Consider the following 17189-nt stretch of genomic DNA (forward strand, 5'->3'; position numbering starts at 1 on the left):
CTGCTATATAATAATTCATTGTATTAATATAATGAATAATAATATTAATGTATTTTTTTCTTCTTGTATTTCTTTCTTCTTGACTAAGGGATAGGCTTATAAACTTGGGATTACTCATTTAGGCGATGGGCTAGCAACCTACCACTAGTTGAATCTCAATTCTATCATAAAGTCAAACCAGCTGAGCGTGGTCTGTCAGTCTCTTCAGGACTGTTGACTCTGTCCACCCCGCAGGGGATGTGGACGTTACTATATCAATGAATGAACAACTTTTTTCTCCTTTCAGAGATGGGAGTTCAAACAACCACAGCCGTTCCTGCGCACTCGTGAGTTTCTCTGGCAAGAGGGGCACACCGCCTTCCGCTTCCAGCAGGAGGCCGAGGAGGAAGTGCTGCAGATTCTTGGTGAGATACACATACATACATACATATGGTCGCTTCTATGTCCCTTGCTGGGTAGACGGAGCCAGCAGTCTTGAAAATACTGATAGGTCACGTTCAGCTGTTTGGCTTAGTAATGATAGAATTGAGATTCAAACAGTGGCAGGTTGCTGGCCCATCGCCTAAATAAAGAATCCCAAGTTTTTAAGCCTATCCCTTAGTCGCCTTTTACGACATCCATGGGAAAGAGATGGAGTGGTCGTATTCTTTTTTGTATTGGTGCCGGGAACCACACGGCACATCTTGGTGAGATCATGCGTAATAAATTCCTTCTTCCTCGTGGCTTTAAAATATGTGAGATTCGTGTATAGTGACAGGTTGCTAACCCAAGTTTAATCCTATCCGCCTTAGTAGCTTAGTCGCCTTTTGCGATATCCATGAGAAAAAGATGGGGTGGTCTTATTCTATTATCTATTGGTGCCGGGAACCTTTTTTATTTAATGTAGGTATGTATACCTACAATCTCACTTCTCTGGAGAGGAAAGCATGAGTTGTATGCACTTCTTGACTGTGGTCCTGTATTGGGCGTGTTAGGTTATTATACTAAGCGACTCAAAAGTCAAAAGCAATATACCCCATATTGCTTTTGACCATGGATCCTAATGGATGGTCTCTCCATGTATTGGTGTGAGTCAGTTTTTTACACGAAGCGACTCCCGTCTGTCCTCCGCAAAACTTGCAGGGGAACCTAAAATGTGCAGGTATCCCCATATTGTACCCCCCTCTCCGTACGAGCATCGGTTAGTATTCAAACTAATGTACATAACTTTGAAATTTTATATATGGGTTATATTGTAGATTTGTACGCGCGAGTCTACGAAGAACTATTAGCCATCCCTGTCATCAAAGGGAGGAAGACAGAGAAAGAGAAGTTCGCGGGCGGATACTATACAACTACAGTGGAGGCGTATATATCCGCTAGTGGCAGAGCTATACAGGTACAATACAATAAGTACAATGCAATGCAATACAATACAATTAATTACAGCTAATTCACAATCATGGTACTCACTAATCATGGTCCGCTGAAGATCGACATATAATTGAATTATTACTTTAAAAAATGTGTTTTTATATTACATTTTAAAGTATGAACCTGGTAAAAGCGTATGTATACATGTTGTACTTATGTCAAGAATTTAGAACCTCCTCCTTTTTGAAGTGTGTTCGCAATGCTATCGAATGAGCTAGCTGCAAAATAATATTTCAATTTTCATGTATAAGTTTAAACGAATGAATCTAACATGGCGTCAAGTACTTGGAAGTGACATATCGTAGGGTTAGCAAAAAAGAAGGTTTGTTTTTAAAATATTTTTTATCAAAACTAATAAAAAAATAAATTTCTGTACATCCTACTAATATTATAAATGTGAAAGTTTGTATGTCAGGATGTCAGTATGGATGTTTGTTACTCTTTCACGCAAAAACTACTGAACCGATTACGATGAAATTTGGTATGTAGGTAGCTGAAGACCCAGAATAACATATAGGCTTTCCCGGAGTTCCCGCGGGATTGACAGGGTTTCCATGCGGACGAAGTCGCGGGCGGCCTCTAGTTCAATACATATATTCAATATATTTACATAACAACAATATACGGCGATAAAGAAACAGTAGTAGCAGTAAGTAGGTACATTTTAGTTACGTTTCTTTATCGAAACGGGTTTTACCTAAATTAATTCATCGCCCATTATAATATCTTTTCTCCAAGTTGGGTAAAGTTCCCTTAGTTAGACGACAGTTACTATACTAAAAAGCAGAGTGAGACCAAACTCAAATATTTTATTCATTATTATGGGACACTTCAATATCCCTTAATATTTGGTCATATCTTTTGGTTTCACAACATTGGTAAATGTCACGAGAATTCTTGACGACATAATTAACAATTTTATTTATTTTTCAGGGCGCAACTAGCCATCATTTAGGACAGAACTTCTCTAAAATATTCGAGGTGGTGTACGACGATCCAGACACTCACGAGAAAGCCTACGTGTATCAGAATTCGTGGGGACTCACTACTAGAACGATAGGTGAGGATATTGTCTTGATCATGTTGAAGGAAACAGGGGTTTGTAACTACAAACCCCTGTAAAATACATATATTTTAGGAGTTCAAATGCAAGTGTGTTAAAATGCAAGTTATGCAAGTGACAGATTTGTCATAACATAGAATTAATAATAATGTAATAGTTAATGTGGTAAAATTCATCGTGTCTATTCCTGATTTGTGGGCACTGAAAAAATGCCATGATTACTTTCAGTGTAAAAAGAAGTAGACTGAAATTAGATAATATAGGTATTATTGAGTGTAAATAGAAATTGACGTTCTCTTACTCTTATTTAAAATTTTCGTGTTCGTTCCCGTACTCCTCCGAAACGGCTTGACCGATTCTCATGAAATTTTGTGAGCATATTGAGTAGGTCTGAGAATCGGCTAACATCTATTTTTCATACCCCTTAGTGAAAAGGGTTGTCCACCCTTAATTTTTTTTAACTAGTAGCGGTTTTTTCATCGAACAATTCCCATTTTTAACTCATTTTCTCCACAGGCGTTATGATACTAGTTCACGGAGACGACCGCGGCCTCGTACTACCGCCTCGCGTGGCAGAAATACAGATCATAGTGGTTCCCTGCGGCATCACGGCTTCCAGTACTGCTGAGGAACGACAGAAGCTAATAGAGTCCTGCAAGCAGTTGGTGGGAGTTTTCCTGGACGCAGGGTTGAGGGCGGAAGGAGACTATAGGGATAATTATTCCCCTGGATGGAAGTTCAATCATTGGGAGCTGAAGGTAAGATTGGTGTTCCAAAGAGATGAAACTGTTAATTTTGTGTCCCAATAACGGATAAACGGAGACCTGTTAGAATAATCATCGCGTGTTAGAATCTAAAGAACAAGAAGGTAGACTTTTGTAGGAGACACTATGATTGTCTTGTGGTTCTATGTTATTGTTAACTGGTATAATAAATACATAGTTCCTTGTGGCAGTACTGCTGGAGAAAGACAGCTAATAGAGTCCTGCAGGTAGTTGGTGGGAGTAATTCTGGACGCAGGGTTAAGGGCGGAAGTGGGCTATAGGGTTATTACTCGCCAGAACGGAAGTTCAATCATTGGGAGTTGAAGTTAAGAATTTCAACAGGAAAATAAGGCGTTCCAAGTGATGATGATGACGAAATAATGGAGGTGAATTCTAGGTCCCAAGGAGAACCGAGCTTTTGATTTTTAAGTCCGTTTAATTATTTTTTATTCCTAACCTATTATTTTTTTTCATTTTATGTAAGACATGTATTTTCTGGCACTTTACGAACCACTCCATATCGTTTCTTTGGATGTCGTAAAAGGGCTAAGGGATAGGCTAATAATCTTGAGATTTCTCTGTAGGGATGCGGGCTAGCAACCTTCACTATTTCAATTCCATCACAAAGTCATACATCTGAACGAGTCTTTTTAAGACTGTTGGCTCTGCCTAACCCGCATAGAATATAGACGTGACTACGTATGTATTTTTTATCTCAGGGAGTTCCCATCCGAGTGGAGTTGGGCCCCAAGGACATGGCGCGCGACGAGCTGGTGGCGGTCAGGAGGTTGACCGGCGAGAAGATCGCCATGAAGCGGGCGGCGGCCGCGGCGCAGCTGGCGGCGCTGCTAGAGACCACGCACAGGGAAATGTTCGACAGGTAGGTTCGAAAGAGTCTTTCTTTTTTTTTTTTTTTTGTTGGCAAAAAATTTCAATTTAATAATGTATTTTTTCCTTAAAAAATTTACATACATACATACATATGGTCACGTCTATATCCCTTGCGGGGAAGACAGAGCCAACAGTCTTGAAAAGACTGATTGGCCATTTTCAGCTATTTGGCTTAATGATAGAATTGAGATTTAAATAGTGACAGGTTGCTAGCCCATCGCCTATAAAAGAATCCAAAGTTTGTAAGCTTATACCTTAGTCGCCTTTTACGACATCCATGGGAAAGAGACGGAGTGGTCCTATTCTTTTTGTATTGGTGCTGGGAACCACACGGCACAAACAAATGTAACTTTCCCTTACAGCCCACTCGAAAGGGTAATTTCACTCATAAACAAGATCATTTTTGTTGTATATGAAACCTCTTGAACCCGACTTAAAAGTTATAATTAATATGTTATTATAACCAGGGCGACAAAAGACCGTGACGCACATCTGTCTCTGGTGGACAAATGGGAAGATTTCACATCGGCTGTAGAACGCAAGCACATCATGTTAGCGGCTTTCTGCGGAGAAATCGCGTGCGAAGACAACATTAAGAAGGACAGTGAGAGGTAATAACATCGACATTGTGGCTATAAGACTGGCAATCAATAATAAAAAAAAGAAAACGAAAAAATGAATCTTAATTTATAAGATAAAAAACAATTTCTTTTTAATTTAAAACTCAAAGTTTTAAATTAAGAAGTTTATCTTTGGAAAATTGTTACATTTCATGATTCCGATGCCGATTCGATCCTGTGTGGCTTGATTCTTGTTATACCCTATAGATATCAAAGTTTATTGAATCAATAGTGAGCGAGTTCTTCAACAACCCAATCTAAAGCCAAATAATACAAACTCATGTGTGGGTGAGCTGGGCATAGCAGACAAGATGTGGATGCTCAATACACATCAATACACAATCTACATATACAATCACACTTGCCTAAGTTATGTGAAACATCCCATATTTAACCCTATTTTTTTTTCAGAACCGAAGATGATGACACCTCCGAGATGAAAGGCCCCTCGATGGGCGCCAAGTCCCTTTGCATCCCGTTCGTCCCGCCCCGCGCTCTTTCCCCCTCGGACCGCTGTATACACCCCGCTTGCAACAGAAAGCCCAAGTTCATTACCCTGTTCGGACGGAGCTACTAACATACAATAAGCATTAGTCCATTTTTTATTTGAATAAATATTTAATTTTTTTTTTGTGTTTTTGTTTACATACATTTTAAATCTAGGAAAGAGATGTGACTTTGATTTTTTTTTATTACAGCCCACTTTGTTAAATAACAAATCTAGTCTCTTTAGCAATCTGTAGCAATAACAATTGGTGGTATATTTGTCCACTATGATAATGTGATAAATAATATGCTTCTTTGCATAAAGATAATGGGAATTCTACCGGGAATGTATCAATTTGTAAATTGACGGGTAAAAAGTGCATCTGCAAAATTCCAATAAAAGGAAAAATCCTACAAAAAAAGGTAACTATAGGCTTTAAGACATTAAACAAATTTGCCAGAACATGGAATAAAATAACAGACCTAGACCCCAAAACAATTGCAAAGTATTTCGTAAGGAAGTTGTCATCATCAAAAATGAAATCCTGGGAGTTTAGGGAATAAGCTAAAAACACCAACAGCTTAAACACTAGAACCAGCAAATTAGGTAAGCCATAAAGGAAATTAAATTTCAGTAACAAAAATTTATTTCATGAATATCAAAAATTTTACATAATACATTAAAATTTTGTGCGATAAAAAAGAATTTGCTTGTAACAACATTCAATAAAAGTAGTTTCTATTAGTTTCTTGATTTTGGCTGTGTTTGTTGTAATTCAACTGTCCATTGACTTGATTGCTTCATCAAGCATTGTTATTCTCCGTTTCTTTTCATTTAATAATTGCAAAAATTTCCCATACATTGTCTCTTCTAATGATATTTTAGTGTCAATAAAATTGTCCAGTTCATGTTTACATAGATCTAATTCAGCTTCGAGACCCATGTGATTCTTGCTGTATTCTTGAATAATATTGAGGAGAGACTGGTTTTGTTCCAGTAGAATATCTACCAATGTATGTATGGAAGTTGGTACATCATCCTTATGTACAGTCACTCTACCATGTTCAACAACAGCAGAATCAGGGAATTTCTTTTTCCATCTAAATTCACCTTTGTTAACATCGAAATCAAAAACATAGCAATCACTGACACCAATCAGGGCTTCCTTGACGCTCATTTTGTACTGATTTTCGTCTTCAATATCAAATGATTCTCTACACTGTCTAGCATTTTCATAAGTAAAACTGCCTGACCAACTTCTGTTATCGCTTTCAAATATATGAATTCTAAATAATTCATTAGGGTCCTGCTCCCATAACAACTTTATATAAATACATCCACTTTTTACATCAACTTTGGATACGGTGAGACGACTTGCCGGAATTGTAGATGTGTTTTCGGTCATGGTTGCATTGGAATTAATCGTAGAGTGGAAATTTTAATTAATAATTTTTATAATATAGTAATTTAGAGTTAAGACGCAAACCAAAATTGAAAGTCTGAAAAACTAGTTACGAAATTTTGTTTTGTAATTTGTCTTAATGTTTTTGTTTTCATTTTATTTTTGACATTCAGCAGTAGTTATCAATGTCATTAAATAAAATCTTTTTCATTTCAACATCATAGAAGGCAAATTAAAGTTAGGTTACGATGCCAATTTTGGAAGCCACAGAAATGGCCATTAGGTTAGGTAACGTTAAATAGCAACTGAAGACTGATCTGGGTATTTAAGGTTGAGAAAAAATAAATTGAGCCACCATGCATAATAAATAACATTAATTTTATTTTCATTTATTGAGTAGGTAGGTATCTAAAAGAATAGGGGAAAAATGAGCGAAGGGGAACAAGGTACATACGTAATGTTTTTGGTTTATTTGTGATTCAGGAGTATTTTTCATGCAGCTTGATGTTGTTACCTAGCAGGGAAAAAACTTTGATGCTAATTTTCATATATTTATGCCGACTTTATTTTAAATCTCCTGAATATCCTCTTTTCACCTAATCATTATCTTTATACTTATGTAGGTACCTACTTACTATTAATTTTTCTTCTAATTCATTGGTGCTGGGTTTTTCAAAGATTGTGTTAAGTTTTCATCAACTGTTTTGTTTTGTCGATTATAAGATGATTCAATTTTGGTTTTCTTTACATTTAGCAGGTTTAAAAACTTAATGCAAAGAGCTTTCTCCATATCAATCTTCAGTTTCAAAAAATCTTCCGTATCTTTTAAGCATTTTTCATAATCAACTTTAGCATTCTTGAATCTATTTTTTATAAGATTCAACTTTTTGATTAAATGCTTATTCAAGGTAAGTAGAATTTCGATTAAATCTGGTCTGCTGTTATGAGGTGAGGTGTCTAATTCCATCGGCAAGAATCCTTCTATTACCACAGAGTCCTTAAATTTTCGTTTCCAGTAAAAAAATCCACTTTTTAATTCATAATTATAGTCATCTCTTTGAGTGGCTAAACAATTTCTTAAACTGGCATAATAATCACTTTCCGACTTGTGCAAATTCCTGCTGAAACCAGCTAGTCTGTTTGGAGAAAATCTTCCTTTCCAAAGCTTATCTTTTACGTAAAGATACATGTCAAAACAATTAGGCTGCCATCCTATTAAAAGGTAACATTGTTTGTCTTGCATGTTTAATCTAGTTACTGTTATGGCTTTGTCCAAATCCATGGTTTATACAAATAGTTCAACTAGATTCAACAGTAATTTTGGATTGAACAAACTAAAAATCAAATTAATACCTACTCACTCAACTTTTTACCATACTTCATAATCTTATTTTGAAAGATGTCTTTTTGGTTCATGATCGTTTATTTAAATCGTGACGTAGGTAGGTAGGTAGGAGGTGGTAGGCAGTATAATTTTGTACTCTTTGCATCAGATAGTCAGCAGATTGTCATTATCTGTCAGAGTTATGTCGCATGATCGATTTGTAGGCGATTTGAGGTTATGTTTACCGTACTTACTCTCCTCAGTATTCATTTACTAACTCATCATATTTAATAATTTGAAGATTTTCGTATTTTCATTCTTAATGGTTCAATAGGATCCAACATAAATTTGAATAATAGAAGAAGATCTCTAACATGAGTAATAGCGACAGTGATCAAGATGAAAGAGTAAGTACTTTTTAGAGATTTACTTTAGACTATTTTAATTGAATAGCACTACATTGTTATAATTTCCTTCAGTACAATATTGTTATATGAATTTATTAAAGTACAAAAGAAACCTAAATTGTGGAGAAAATGCCCTAAGCAACATAAACATTTTATTATTATTTACTTTCGAATAAGTATTCTGGATAAGGCAATAAGGGGAATATGCAATTGCACATTGACATAATTTGGTGTAACAATCAAAATATAGCATCTGCCATAAATATGTTCTTCTTTAAACTTTGATGTAAATTGAGATTATTTGTTTTATAGACCACCATCAGGGAGGAATTATCATCATTATCGTTTGAAGAACTTCAAAAACTAAAGGAACGCATTGGAGCCAAACTGTATAAGGAGGCCTTATTTGGAAAGGATGACAGTAAGAAGGACAACAGCCCAAAAGTTTTTAAAAGAGAAAATAAAAATAGGCCCCGAGAAATGAGTTCAAAAAAGCCTGTTCCAATGCTCCTTGATGTTCCGAAGGTGAAGAAGAGGGAAGTGAGAGATCCCAGGTATATTTGATACTACTTATTTATACTTCTCCCTATGCAGATTTTAGAAGTTTATCAAGGGAAACTAAACTTGAGCCATAAAGGAACAATAGGTGAACTAACCTGCCACAATGTTAATCTTATTAATCCCTCATTAAGCAATCAATCAATAGTGTATTTGGCAAAAAAATATTATATGGTAATAAATGTCATAAACTACTGTATTTCTCTACCAAACCTATCCAAGATGTCTTATAACATATTTCAAATTGTAATTTACAATAATTATTATGTGTACAAAATATTACTTGTTTCTTCAGATTTGATCCTTTATGTGGGGAATTTGACAAGAAACAATTCTCCGAAAACTACAACTTTCTATCTGAGATGCGCATTAAAGACATCAAGGCAATCCGTGCGGAATTAAAAGAGACTTCGGACCCAGAGAAACAGAAGCAACTGCGACGGCTGCTGCAGAGGTTGAACGACCAGCACAAGGCGACGAGGAGGAAGAAGATTGAGGATGTTGAGGCAGCAATGGAGAAGAAACAAGTTGAGCAACAATTTAAGGAGGGAAGGCAGCCTCATTTCAAGAATAAATGTAAGTTGGAATTATTTTTCTAGATTAATTTGGTCAAAGGGTGCAATAAGGTAGGATTTCCTGCATTAACCAAATTTTTTTACACAATCTTCTTCTGTTACCCTTGGTCCCGGTTGCATCCTCACCACTCTGGAGAGGAGCCTGTGGTATACCTTTGACCATGGATCCTGGATTAGTTGAGTCAGTTTTTACTTGAAGCAACTCCCATCTGACCTCCTTTGCCACCTGACCAACTTGCAGGTTAGCACTAGACTGTGCACATTGTCTTACTTGCCTTTTATGACATCCATGGGAAAGAGATGAAGTGGTCCTATTCTAAAGTGCGGGGAACCACACGGCACCCTTTGGTGCCACAACCAAAGAACCATTTATGGATACAGTTAAAAATATTAATGAATTATTATAATTTTCAGCTGAACGTCGTGTAGAAGCCCTCGTAAAACAATATGAGGAGCTTAAGAAGGAAGGAGCGGGCAGGATTCAGAGGCACCTGAAACGGAGGCAGCAGAAGCTGAAGAAAAGATCCCACAAGGCGCCCACCGGGGTCAGCTGATTATGCCCCTATTTTTTATAAGTTAAGTTTTTTGCATTAATAAAGAAAGTTTAAGAAATAAAAGCAATATTATTTCAGACAAGCTGTTAATCGGAGCTCCTCAAGTTACCGTTCTTTCTGTTCCCTTGGAATTTTACAGAAAAAGTAGTTATATGTGAGTAACATATGTGCCCCCGTATTATGCCACGCGCAACGCCGTTATTATCGCACGAAAATCTATTACATACATACATACATATGTTCACGTCTATATCCCTTGCGGGGTAGACAGAGCCAACAGTCTTGAAAGGACTGAATGGCCACGTTCAGCTATTTGGCTTAATGATAGAATTGAGATTCAAATAGTGACAGGTTGCTAGCCCATCGCCTAAAAAAGAATCCCAAGGTTAATAAGCCTATCTCTTAGTCGCCTTTTACGACATCCATGGGAAAGAGATGGAGTGGTCCTATTCTTTTTTGTATTGGTGCCGGGAACCACACGGCATACGGCAAAATCTACTTATTGCTGTTTCGATTTTTATTATGACGTGGAAAGGGATAGCGAAAGTTTTTGCTTGATAAAAGCGACGTGTCTTGCTACGGTGGCTGAAGGTCTATTCCAACTCTGTGCCAAATTTCGTCAAAAGTCAAAACTGGTCCAGTTGGTTAATCGTTTTTTATAAATAGATATCCTACTAATATTATGCGTAAGTTTGTGAGTATGTCAGGATGTCAGTATGGATGTTTGGTTACTCTTTAACGCAAAATCTACTGAACCGATTAGGATGAAATTTGGTATGTAGCCCAGAAGAGAGCTGAAGACCCAGAATAACATATAGGCTACTTTTTATCCCGGAGTTCCCGCGGGATTGATTCGATTGATTTAAATTTAGTCGTTGAATTTATTACAGAATGATCATGACCATACATTGAAGTTTGTCGGGGCCTCTTGCAAATAATTATTTGTCACTCTTTTAGTATTATAATAGTCAGCATTTTAAAAGTACGGTTGTACAGACAGATGTGATTGTGTGCTCTTTATCAATCATCGGCGTAAATTTAGCCAAGAAATGTTCTTGTAGAGAGATATTGTTTATTGGCATGTTTCATGTTATATCTTGCTGGCAATTAAAAACAATAGCCTAACGACAGTATAATCGGCGAGCTTGTATGAATAAAACAAAAGAGAGAATGTGGATTAAGCGAAAGAAGTAGGTATGGCGGGTTCAAGGACAGATGAAGTCTCCGTCTATCACTACAGGAAAAAGGCTTGATTAAAAAAAAAACAGGTTCTTGCAATAGATTTATTTTTTAAATTTCATAGTAAATTGTCATTTTACAGCGACGCGGTCAATATTGTGCTAATACATCAGGTTTTTAATCACCTTGGACTTCCTACGCGCTGCTCAGCCAAATTATTGTAAGATGCAGGTAAGCAGCAGTGGATTGTGTATGTAGTAGATGTGCATGGTGACCATTCCAGGGGACTGGCTCAGGTCATACAGGCAGTCCGGGCCGCGGGGCACGATCAGCTGAAAATATATATAATACATACATACATACATAAAAAGTAAGTAAAGTAAAAGTATGCAGAGATCGTGGCAAGTGGAAAGAGGTAGTCTCTGCCCAGTCTCTGCTTGCCTCTCACCGGGGAAGAGGCGTGATTTTATGTATGTACATACATACATAAAATCACGCCTCTTTCCCGGAGGGGTAGGCAGAGACTACCACTTGCCACGATTTCTGCATACTTCCTTCGCTTCATCCACATTCATAACTCTCTTCATGCAAGCTCGGCGGTTTCGGGTACTTTTGACCTGACCCTTTACCAGGACGTCCTTAATTTGATCAAGATACGTTCGTCTAGGTCTTCCCACTCCGACCTTTCCCTCCACACTCTCCTTGTATATCTGCTTAGTCAACCTGCTTTCATTCATCCTCTCCACATGACCGAACCATCTTAACACCCTTTTCTATTCCTGTTACTACAATATATAATCTATTTATTTTATAGGTTGTGAAACTTATTTCAATTATGCTAGCCATAGAGATATATCACGACTTCATATCTCATCTCTGCCAGGTATGTACATCATCTGCGAGGGTTATAAGGCTATGTATCTACCTACGTATATGTACCAAGGACGAAGCCGGGGCTACTAAGTTTTTAACAAAGCAGTCTTTACCCGAACAGCTGCCCTATTCGGTCTTTCGAAGTAGTCTGTCTGCAAAGAGTCCTCGGGCAATTTCCCGACGGTGACGAAACCCATCCCGATGAGCTCTCCTGACGCCACCAACGGGAACCAAGGGTACATGGCCTCGGATGTGCATTCAGCGGAAGAAGTCATGTTGTAGTAGTAGTGGTGACCTGAGATACAGAAAAATATAATGATATAAGTATGTAAAAAGAGAACCGCTTCCAAGTGATATCCTCCTTTTTTAAGTCGGTAAAATTTTTAAAACGTAAGTGTAGAAACATTTTCCTGAAAATTTCTCACAGTTCAGCGAAATGTGAGATTATGGCGGACAAACATAATTATACATTTTTTGAAGGCGGCTTTATAAGCCAGTTTCGCTTTTAGCCTAGTTGCTGCTCTGCTCTGTTTGGTTATCTCTTTTCGTTGCCTTATTCACCAAAGTGTCAATGAGAATCTTTCTCCTGACATTAGTCCGGGTGACAACTTCACATTTCTGGAGAAGAATTCCGGGTGCGCGTTTTCAATATTATCCCTGGATTGGGTAAGTCAGGTTCTTAAACAAAGTTACTACCGATTCTTAACCTAAGTATTTATGGTAAAAGGTGCACTAAAGTGATATTAAAAACATGTACCTAGTTACCTAGTAGTTAATATACCTACAAGTTACTGATATCCACCACATAAAAAATTGTATATATTTCCTCTTTCTATGGCTTCTACGATATTAAAATAAATTCGTTCAAACTAATAAAGATTTAGTTTTGTATAGTTACGTACCCATGAGAGGGATGCATGCTTGTTTAGTGAAAATGCTATCTGCGATGTCAGTCTCCGAAGTGGTAATTTCTAGAAGCTCCTTGTTTATGCCTGTCAGCCACACTTTGCCATGCTGGATTGTCTTGGACCTGTCATAGGATGCTAGACGCTCATCTAGGCTTCTGGAGAGGATAGCTGAAAACAGTGTTGAAACGCTTAAACGTTATTTTAATAGATAATAAATATATACGGGACAAATTACATAGATTGAGTTAGCCTCGAAGTAAGTTCGAAACTTGTGTGTTACAAGATACTTACCTAACGATACTATATTTTATAATAAATACTTATATAGATAAACATCCAAGACCCAGGCCCATCAGAGACAGCTCGTTTATCATCATGCCCTGGCTGGAATTCGAATCTGGGACCTCCGATGTCACAGACAAGAGCATTACCGATGTGCCACAGAGGCCGTTAGGATATACATAGATAGGTTATAGATAGGTTTCAATACCCTTTATTGCACATAAATTTATAACAATAAATTTATCCTAAACTTATGTTTTGATAATGTATCAAAGGCGGCCTTATTGCGTTATTCAATCTCTTCCCAGTCTAGTACGGTGGGCTCAGGAGATGCTGTGCCCAATTACATTGATTGGTATATTGGGAGGTGGCCCAGAAATCTCCTGAGCCGTGTGTACATACTTTAGTCTTGTTATCCTGTTGGTTTTCCATGAAGAGTCAGACTGCAATGTGTAAAATGGTTTCAAGTCAGTACTACAGAAAATTAAAACCGGTCAAGTGTGAGTCGGACTACATCACGAAGGTTTCCTAAAATACCATTATATTCTCATAGGAATTATTTATAACTTGTAAATCGTTTCATCGATAGTTCTCAAAAGGAGGGAATAAAAAGTTAGCAATCCCTATTTTAAAAACTCCAGTATACGTTTAATCTATAAAATGATGAGTACATAAGTTACCTTCATCGACAAAGTATTGTTGGAGGGTCCAGAAGGTGGAGTTGGAGCCGGCCGGGGTCCACCTCGTGAAGCCCTGGATGTCCCAGTCGAGCACACTGTCTGTGTACTTGTCTTCTGGTATCTGATAATACATACATTGTTTTATTGAAAATTTTTGTGCGTTGGACTTCGAGCTGCCTGATAAATAAAAATCTTAAATTTATATTTATATCTTATCCTTTGAGTTTTATAATCTGTGCGGGAAGAAAATTAACTTTCTTATGATATGTTTTTAGCAGTATTTTAGTAGGTACACGAGGTTTTCTTGGATCAACTAGGTGGACCTAAAGAATGCAACTGAAAATATCCGTAGGGTTATGGCAAATCAACGTTTAGGCTAGGTATGTAAGTTAAGTTCTAGGTATGATAACATTTCTTGATTAGATGTGGCCTACAGCATTGTTTGATAAGTGGCAATGTTTACCAATCACAAAATTTCGTTTATCGACTGGGTGGCGGATCAATCGATTATTTATTTCCTGTTTATTCCATTGACTTCTTAATTCTAAAAATATATCCTCACTGACTCAGGGGAAGGAAACCTAACCCATTATGGCTTGACCCGTAGTTAAACATAAATAACCTACATACCTATGTCTGAATGAGCGGCTTGCGTTGCTGGAGGTCTAACAATCGTAACTAGACTTAACTTATAATTAAGTATATCAATATACGTTTATTTCTTATATAGGTTTCTTATTCTTATATAGGTTTATATAATATATAGTTATATAGGCTTATAAACTTGGGATTCCTCATGAAGACGATGGGCTAGCCCTGTCACTACTTATTCGAATCTCAATTCCATCATGAAGCCTTACAGCTGAGCGTGGCCCTTCAGTCTTCGAGACTGTTGGCTCTCACTACCCCGCAAGGAATATAGACGCGACTGTATATATATTATGTATAAATATATCTAGTTTAAAAATAAAGTCAAAGCTGCACGTATTATTTAACAAATTATCACTAACCGCAATTTGTATGCCAGCGATGTATTCAGTATCGTCAAACAGCACGCAGAAGATGTAGTCAGCGGGACAGTACATGACGAGGGATTCCAAGGGTCCCTCGGGGCGGGCCACTTGCTGCCATCGGCTGGTCTTGGCCTCGGATATGCTGCGAGGCTGGGACATAAAGTAGCCCGAAAAACCCACGCCGAACCTCACTGCAAGTGAGGAGTTAACAATTATCTTGATGTCAGTGTGATCACTAGGGTATCACTCAATGGGCATGATAATTAATATTCTTCCTAAACGTTTCACTCTTGACAGAGTGGTCGTGACCTGTAATAGGTTCTTTCTGTTTTTGAAGAAGTACATAGGTGTATGTTGCTGAAATGCTTTTAAAGCCATTTTTCTAACGTGCTGAAACTTAACTGTATTTCTTTAATTTTTTTTAGAAAAATAAATGTACAGTAACTGCTGAGAAACATGACATTTATATACAAACCAAAACTATACAGTGGTCAAGTTTAATGCCATTGAGTGTACATTATCAAATGTACTTGTACTGGACTTAGTACCTACCCCTTCCGTTTTTCCCGTTCAAGAAATAGTTTAAGTAAATCTTCTTAATAATTTTAGCTAATCTTCTGTAATTGCTCTTCATTACCGAAGAACTTACTCTATACTTCTTGTTTTTCAGATCCCTACGCTTAGTAACTTAGGTTGTTTGTTGTCAAATTTTGTTAGAGCGATATAAAAATATTGATTTCTTATTAGCTTACCTCGGAGGCCGCCAGTCCAGTCACCTGAAAGAAATATGATTTTATAACACATTTATATGGTTAAGTTTCTTAAAAAACTATAAATAGGCTCCGTCCCATAAAAATCAGTTGTTTTCTCAATTTTACGCCACAAACAAGGTTTTTGTTTTATCCAATACCTAAACGCGCTCGAGTTGAAAGTATCTTCAAAAAATTATGACTTTGGTACGCATTAGGTATATTTACGTTTTTTTTTGCTAATTGCAACTAATTTTGATAATTCTCTGGGGAACGTACATCATGTGGAATTATTTGGTAGCGCTCACCTATAATGGTCCAGAAAATAAGTAGCTTTGTGTCAAAACCTGACTTTCCCAATACAGGATCGTAGTCCAAGGATCACTCCAGAAAACGTTAGAGGCAATCATGATTATTGTCAAGAAATGATGACCGGTAAGTAATGACACTTAGTTTTAATACCGGTATTTGCATGGTACATGGTACACTAAGAAAATACTGAAGATTTTAAAAACTTACCCAGCACTGGAGCTGCCGCCAGCGTAGCGATCAACAATAAAGTTTTTGCTATCATGGTCGCCACTTCTTTACCCGACACGATGTGGGGCCTAACTGGACTTTACTACGAGTATTTAAAACAAATTTTTTGTTTATTCATTGCCTTTATCATCCCTGATAATTTAAATTTAATTCATTAAAAGATAAGCAGTGGTGATTGAAACGATTAAAATTATCGTTTGTTGTATCTATCAGTCATGCATGTCAATATTGCATAATGATTTATTTTGGGTCAAATTCCAAAATTTCAAAACACTTCAAATTTATTATTAAACAAGTAAGGTAGTTACTAGGTCAGGTTAGGTATAACAAGGTATGTAGTAATTAAATATTTCAATATCAAATAGTTTTTACGGTAAGAAAACCTGCATATCTTTCACTTAGCCGGTTTTTGGAAAATAAAACTGCATGATGTAAATAAAATAAATCTGTTTATTTTGGCAATTCTAGCTGTTACCATGTAGCATTATTAAAAATTATATGGCTCCATAAAAGCCTCCTCATTAAAATGTTCCCTGTATTTCCTATCACAAAAAAATGAAGCGAATATATCCTTTCACTATTTGCTATCCATGTACGTGATTACAACACAATGCAACCACTAATATAATTAATTGTAATAACTAGTTTTAATACAATTTTAAGGTGTATTCAGTCAAGGATATTAAAAAACGTTTCCGAAAAACGTGTAACTTACTAGTTACCTACCTATTAATATCTAGCCAATAAAATATTTTTGGTTTCTCTTTTTTGTCGGTCGCGTGAATTGATTTCATATTTTGATCTGCATGTCGAATGTTTTTACCACCCATACGTTATATGGCACGCGCGATGCTGTTTTTATCGCGCGAAAAACTAATGCTGTGCCGTTTCACGTCATGATAGAAAA

General features: G+C 36.9%; 5 protein-coding genes across 5 annotated transcripts in view; 2 read left to right on the top strand and 3 right to left on the bottom strand.

The window, feature by feature from the left end:
• The window catches only part of LOC106129715 (bifunctional glutamate/proline--tRNA ligase), a 39988-nt gene extending 34609 nt beyond the window's left edge, over positions 1–5379 (top strand). The window contains exons 24-30 of the mRNA XM_060949364.1: positions 287–404; positions 1239–1378; positions 2347–2473; positions 2993–3234; positions 3960–4120; positions 4599–4742; positions 5163–5379. Of these exons, the coding sequence (XP_060805347.1) occupies positions 287–404; positions 1239–1378; positions 2347–2473; positions 2993–3234; positions 3960–4120; positions 4599–4742; positions 5163–5328 (1098 nt within the window). The 3' untranslated portion in view covers positions 5329–5379. The remainder of the gene's footprint in view (positions 1–286; positions 405–1238; positions 1379–2346; positions 2474–2992; positions 3235–3959; positions 4121–4598; positions 4743–5162) is intronic.
• A 532-nt stretch (positions 5380–5911) lies between these two features.
• Positions 5912–6800, bottom strand: LOC106129316 (uncharacterized). The gene has a single exon (XM_013327846.2). It carries the CDS (start codon positions 6641–6643, stop codon positions 6014–6016), a length of 630 nt encoding a protein of 209 aa, XP_013183300.2. The 5' UTR covers positions 6644–6800; the 3' UTR covers positions 5912–6013.
• Positions 6801–6955: 155 nt separating this feature from the next.
• Positions 6956–8218, bottom strand: LOC132902837 (uncharacterized). Its single transcript, XM_060949365.1, has one exon. It carries the CDS (start codon positions 7920–7922, stop codon positions 7290–7292), a length of 633 nt encoding a protein of 210 aa, XP_060805348.1. The 5' UTR covers positions 7923–8218; the 3' UTR covers positions 6956–7289.
• Positions 8166–10095, top strand: LOC106129436 (ribosomal RNA processing protein 36 homolog). Its single transcript, XM_013327999.2, has 4 exons — positions 8166–8371; positions 8684–8925; positions 9225–9505; positions 9919–10095. The coding sequence occupies exons 1-4, from the start codon at positions 8339–8341 to the stop codon at positions 10056–10058; spliced, it is 696 nt and encodes a 231-aa protein (XP_013183453.1). The 5' UTR covers positions 8166–8338; the 3' UTR covers positions 10059–10095.
• A 1232-nt stretch (positions 10096–11327) lies between these two features.
• Positions 11328–16396, bottom strand: LOC106129032 (uncharacterized). The gene is made up of 7 exons (XM_013327469.2): positions 16262–16396; positions 15746–15769; positions 14991–15184; positions 13981–14101; positions 13013–13186; positions 12224–12405; positions 11328–11569 (listed from the first exon to the last, which is right to left on the bottom strand). Exons 1-7 carry the CDS (start codon positions 16314–16316, stop codon positions 11453–11455), a joined length of 867 nt encoding a protein of 288 aa, XP_013182923.2. The 5' UTR covers positions 16317–16396; the 3' UTR covers positions 11328–11452.
• Positions 16397–17189: the final 793 nt, after the last annotated feature.

The sequence above is a fragment of the Amyelois transitella genome, chromosome 18, assembly GCF_032362555.1.
Source record: "Amyelois transitella isolate CPQ chromosome 18, ilAmyTran1.1, whole genome shotgun sequence".
NCBI classification, from domain to species: domain Eukaryota; kingdom Metazoa; phylum Arthropoda; class Insecta; order Lepidoptera; family Pyralidae; genus Amyelois; species Amyelois transitella.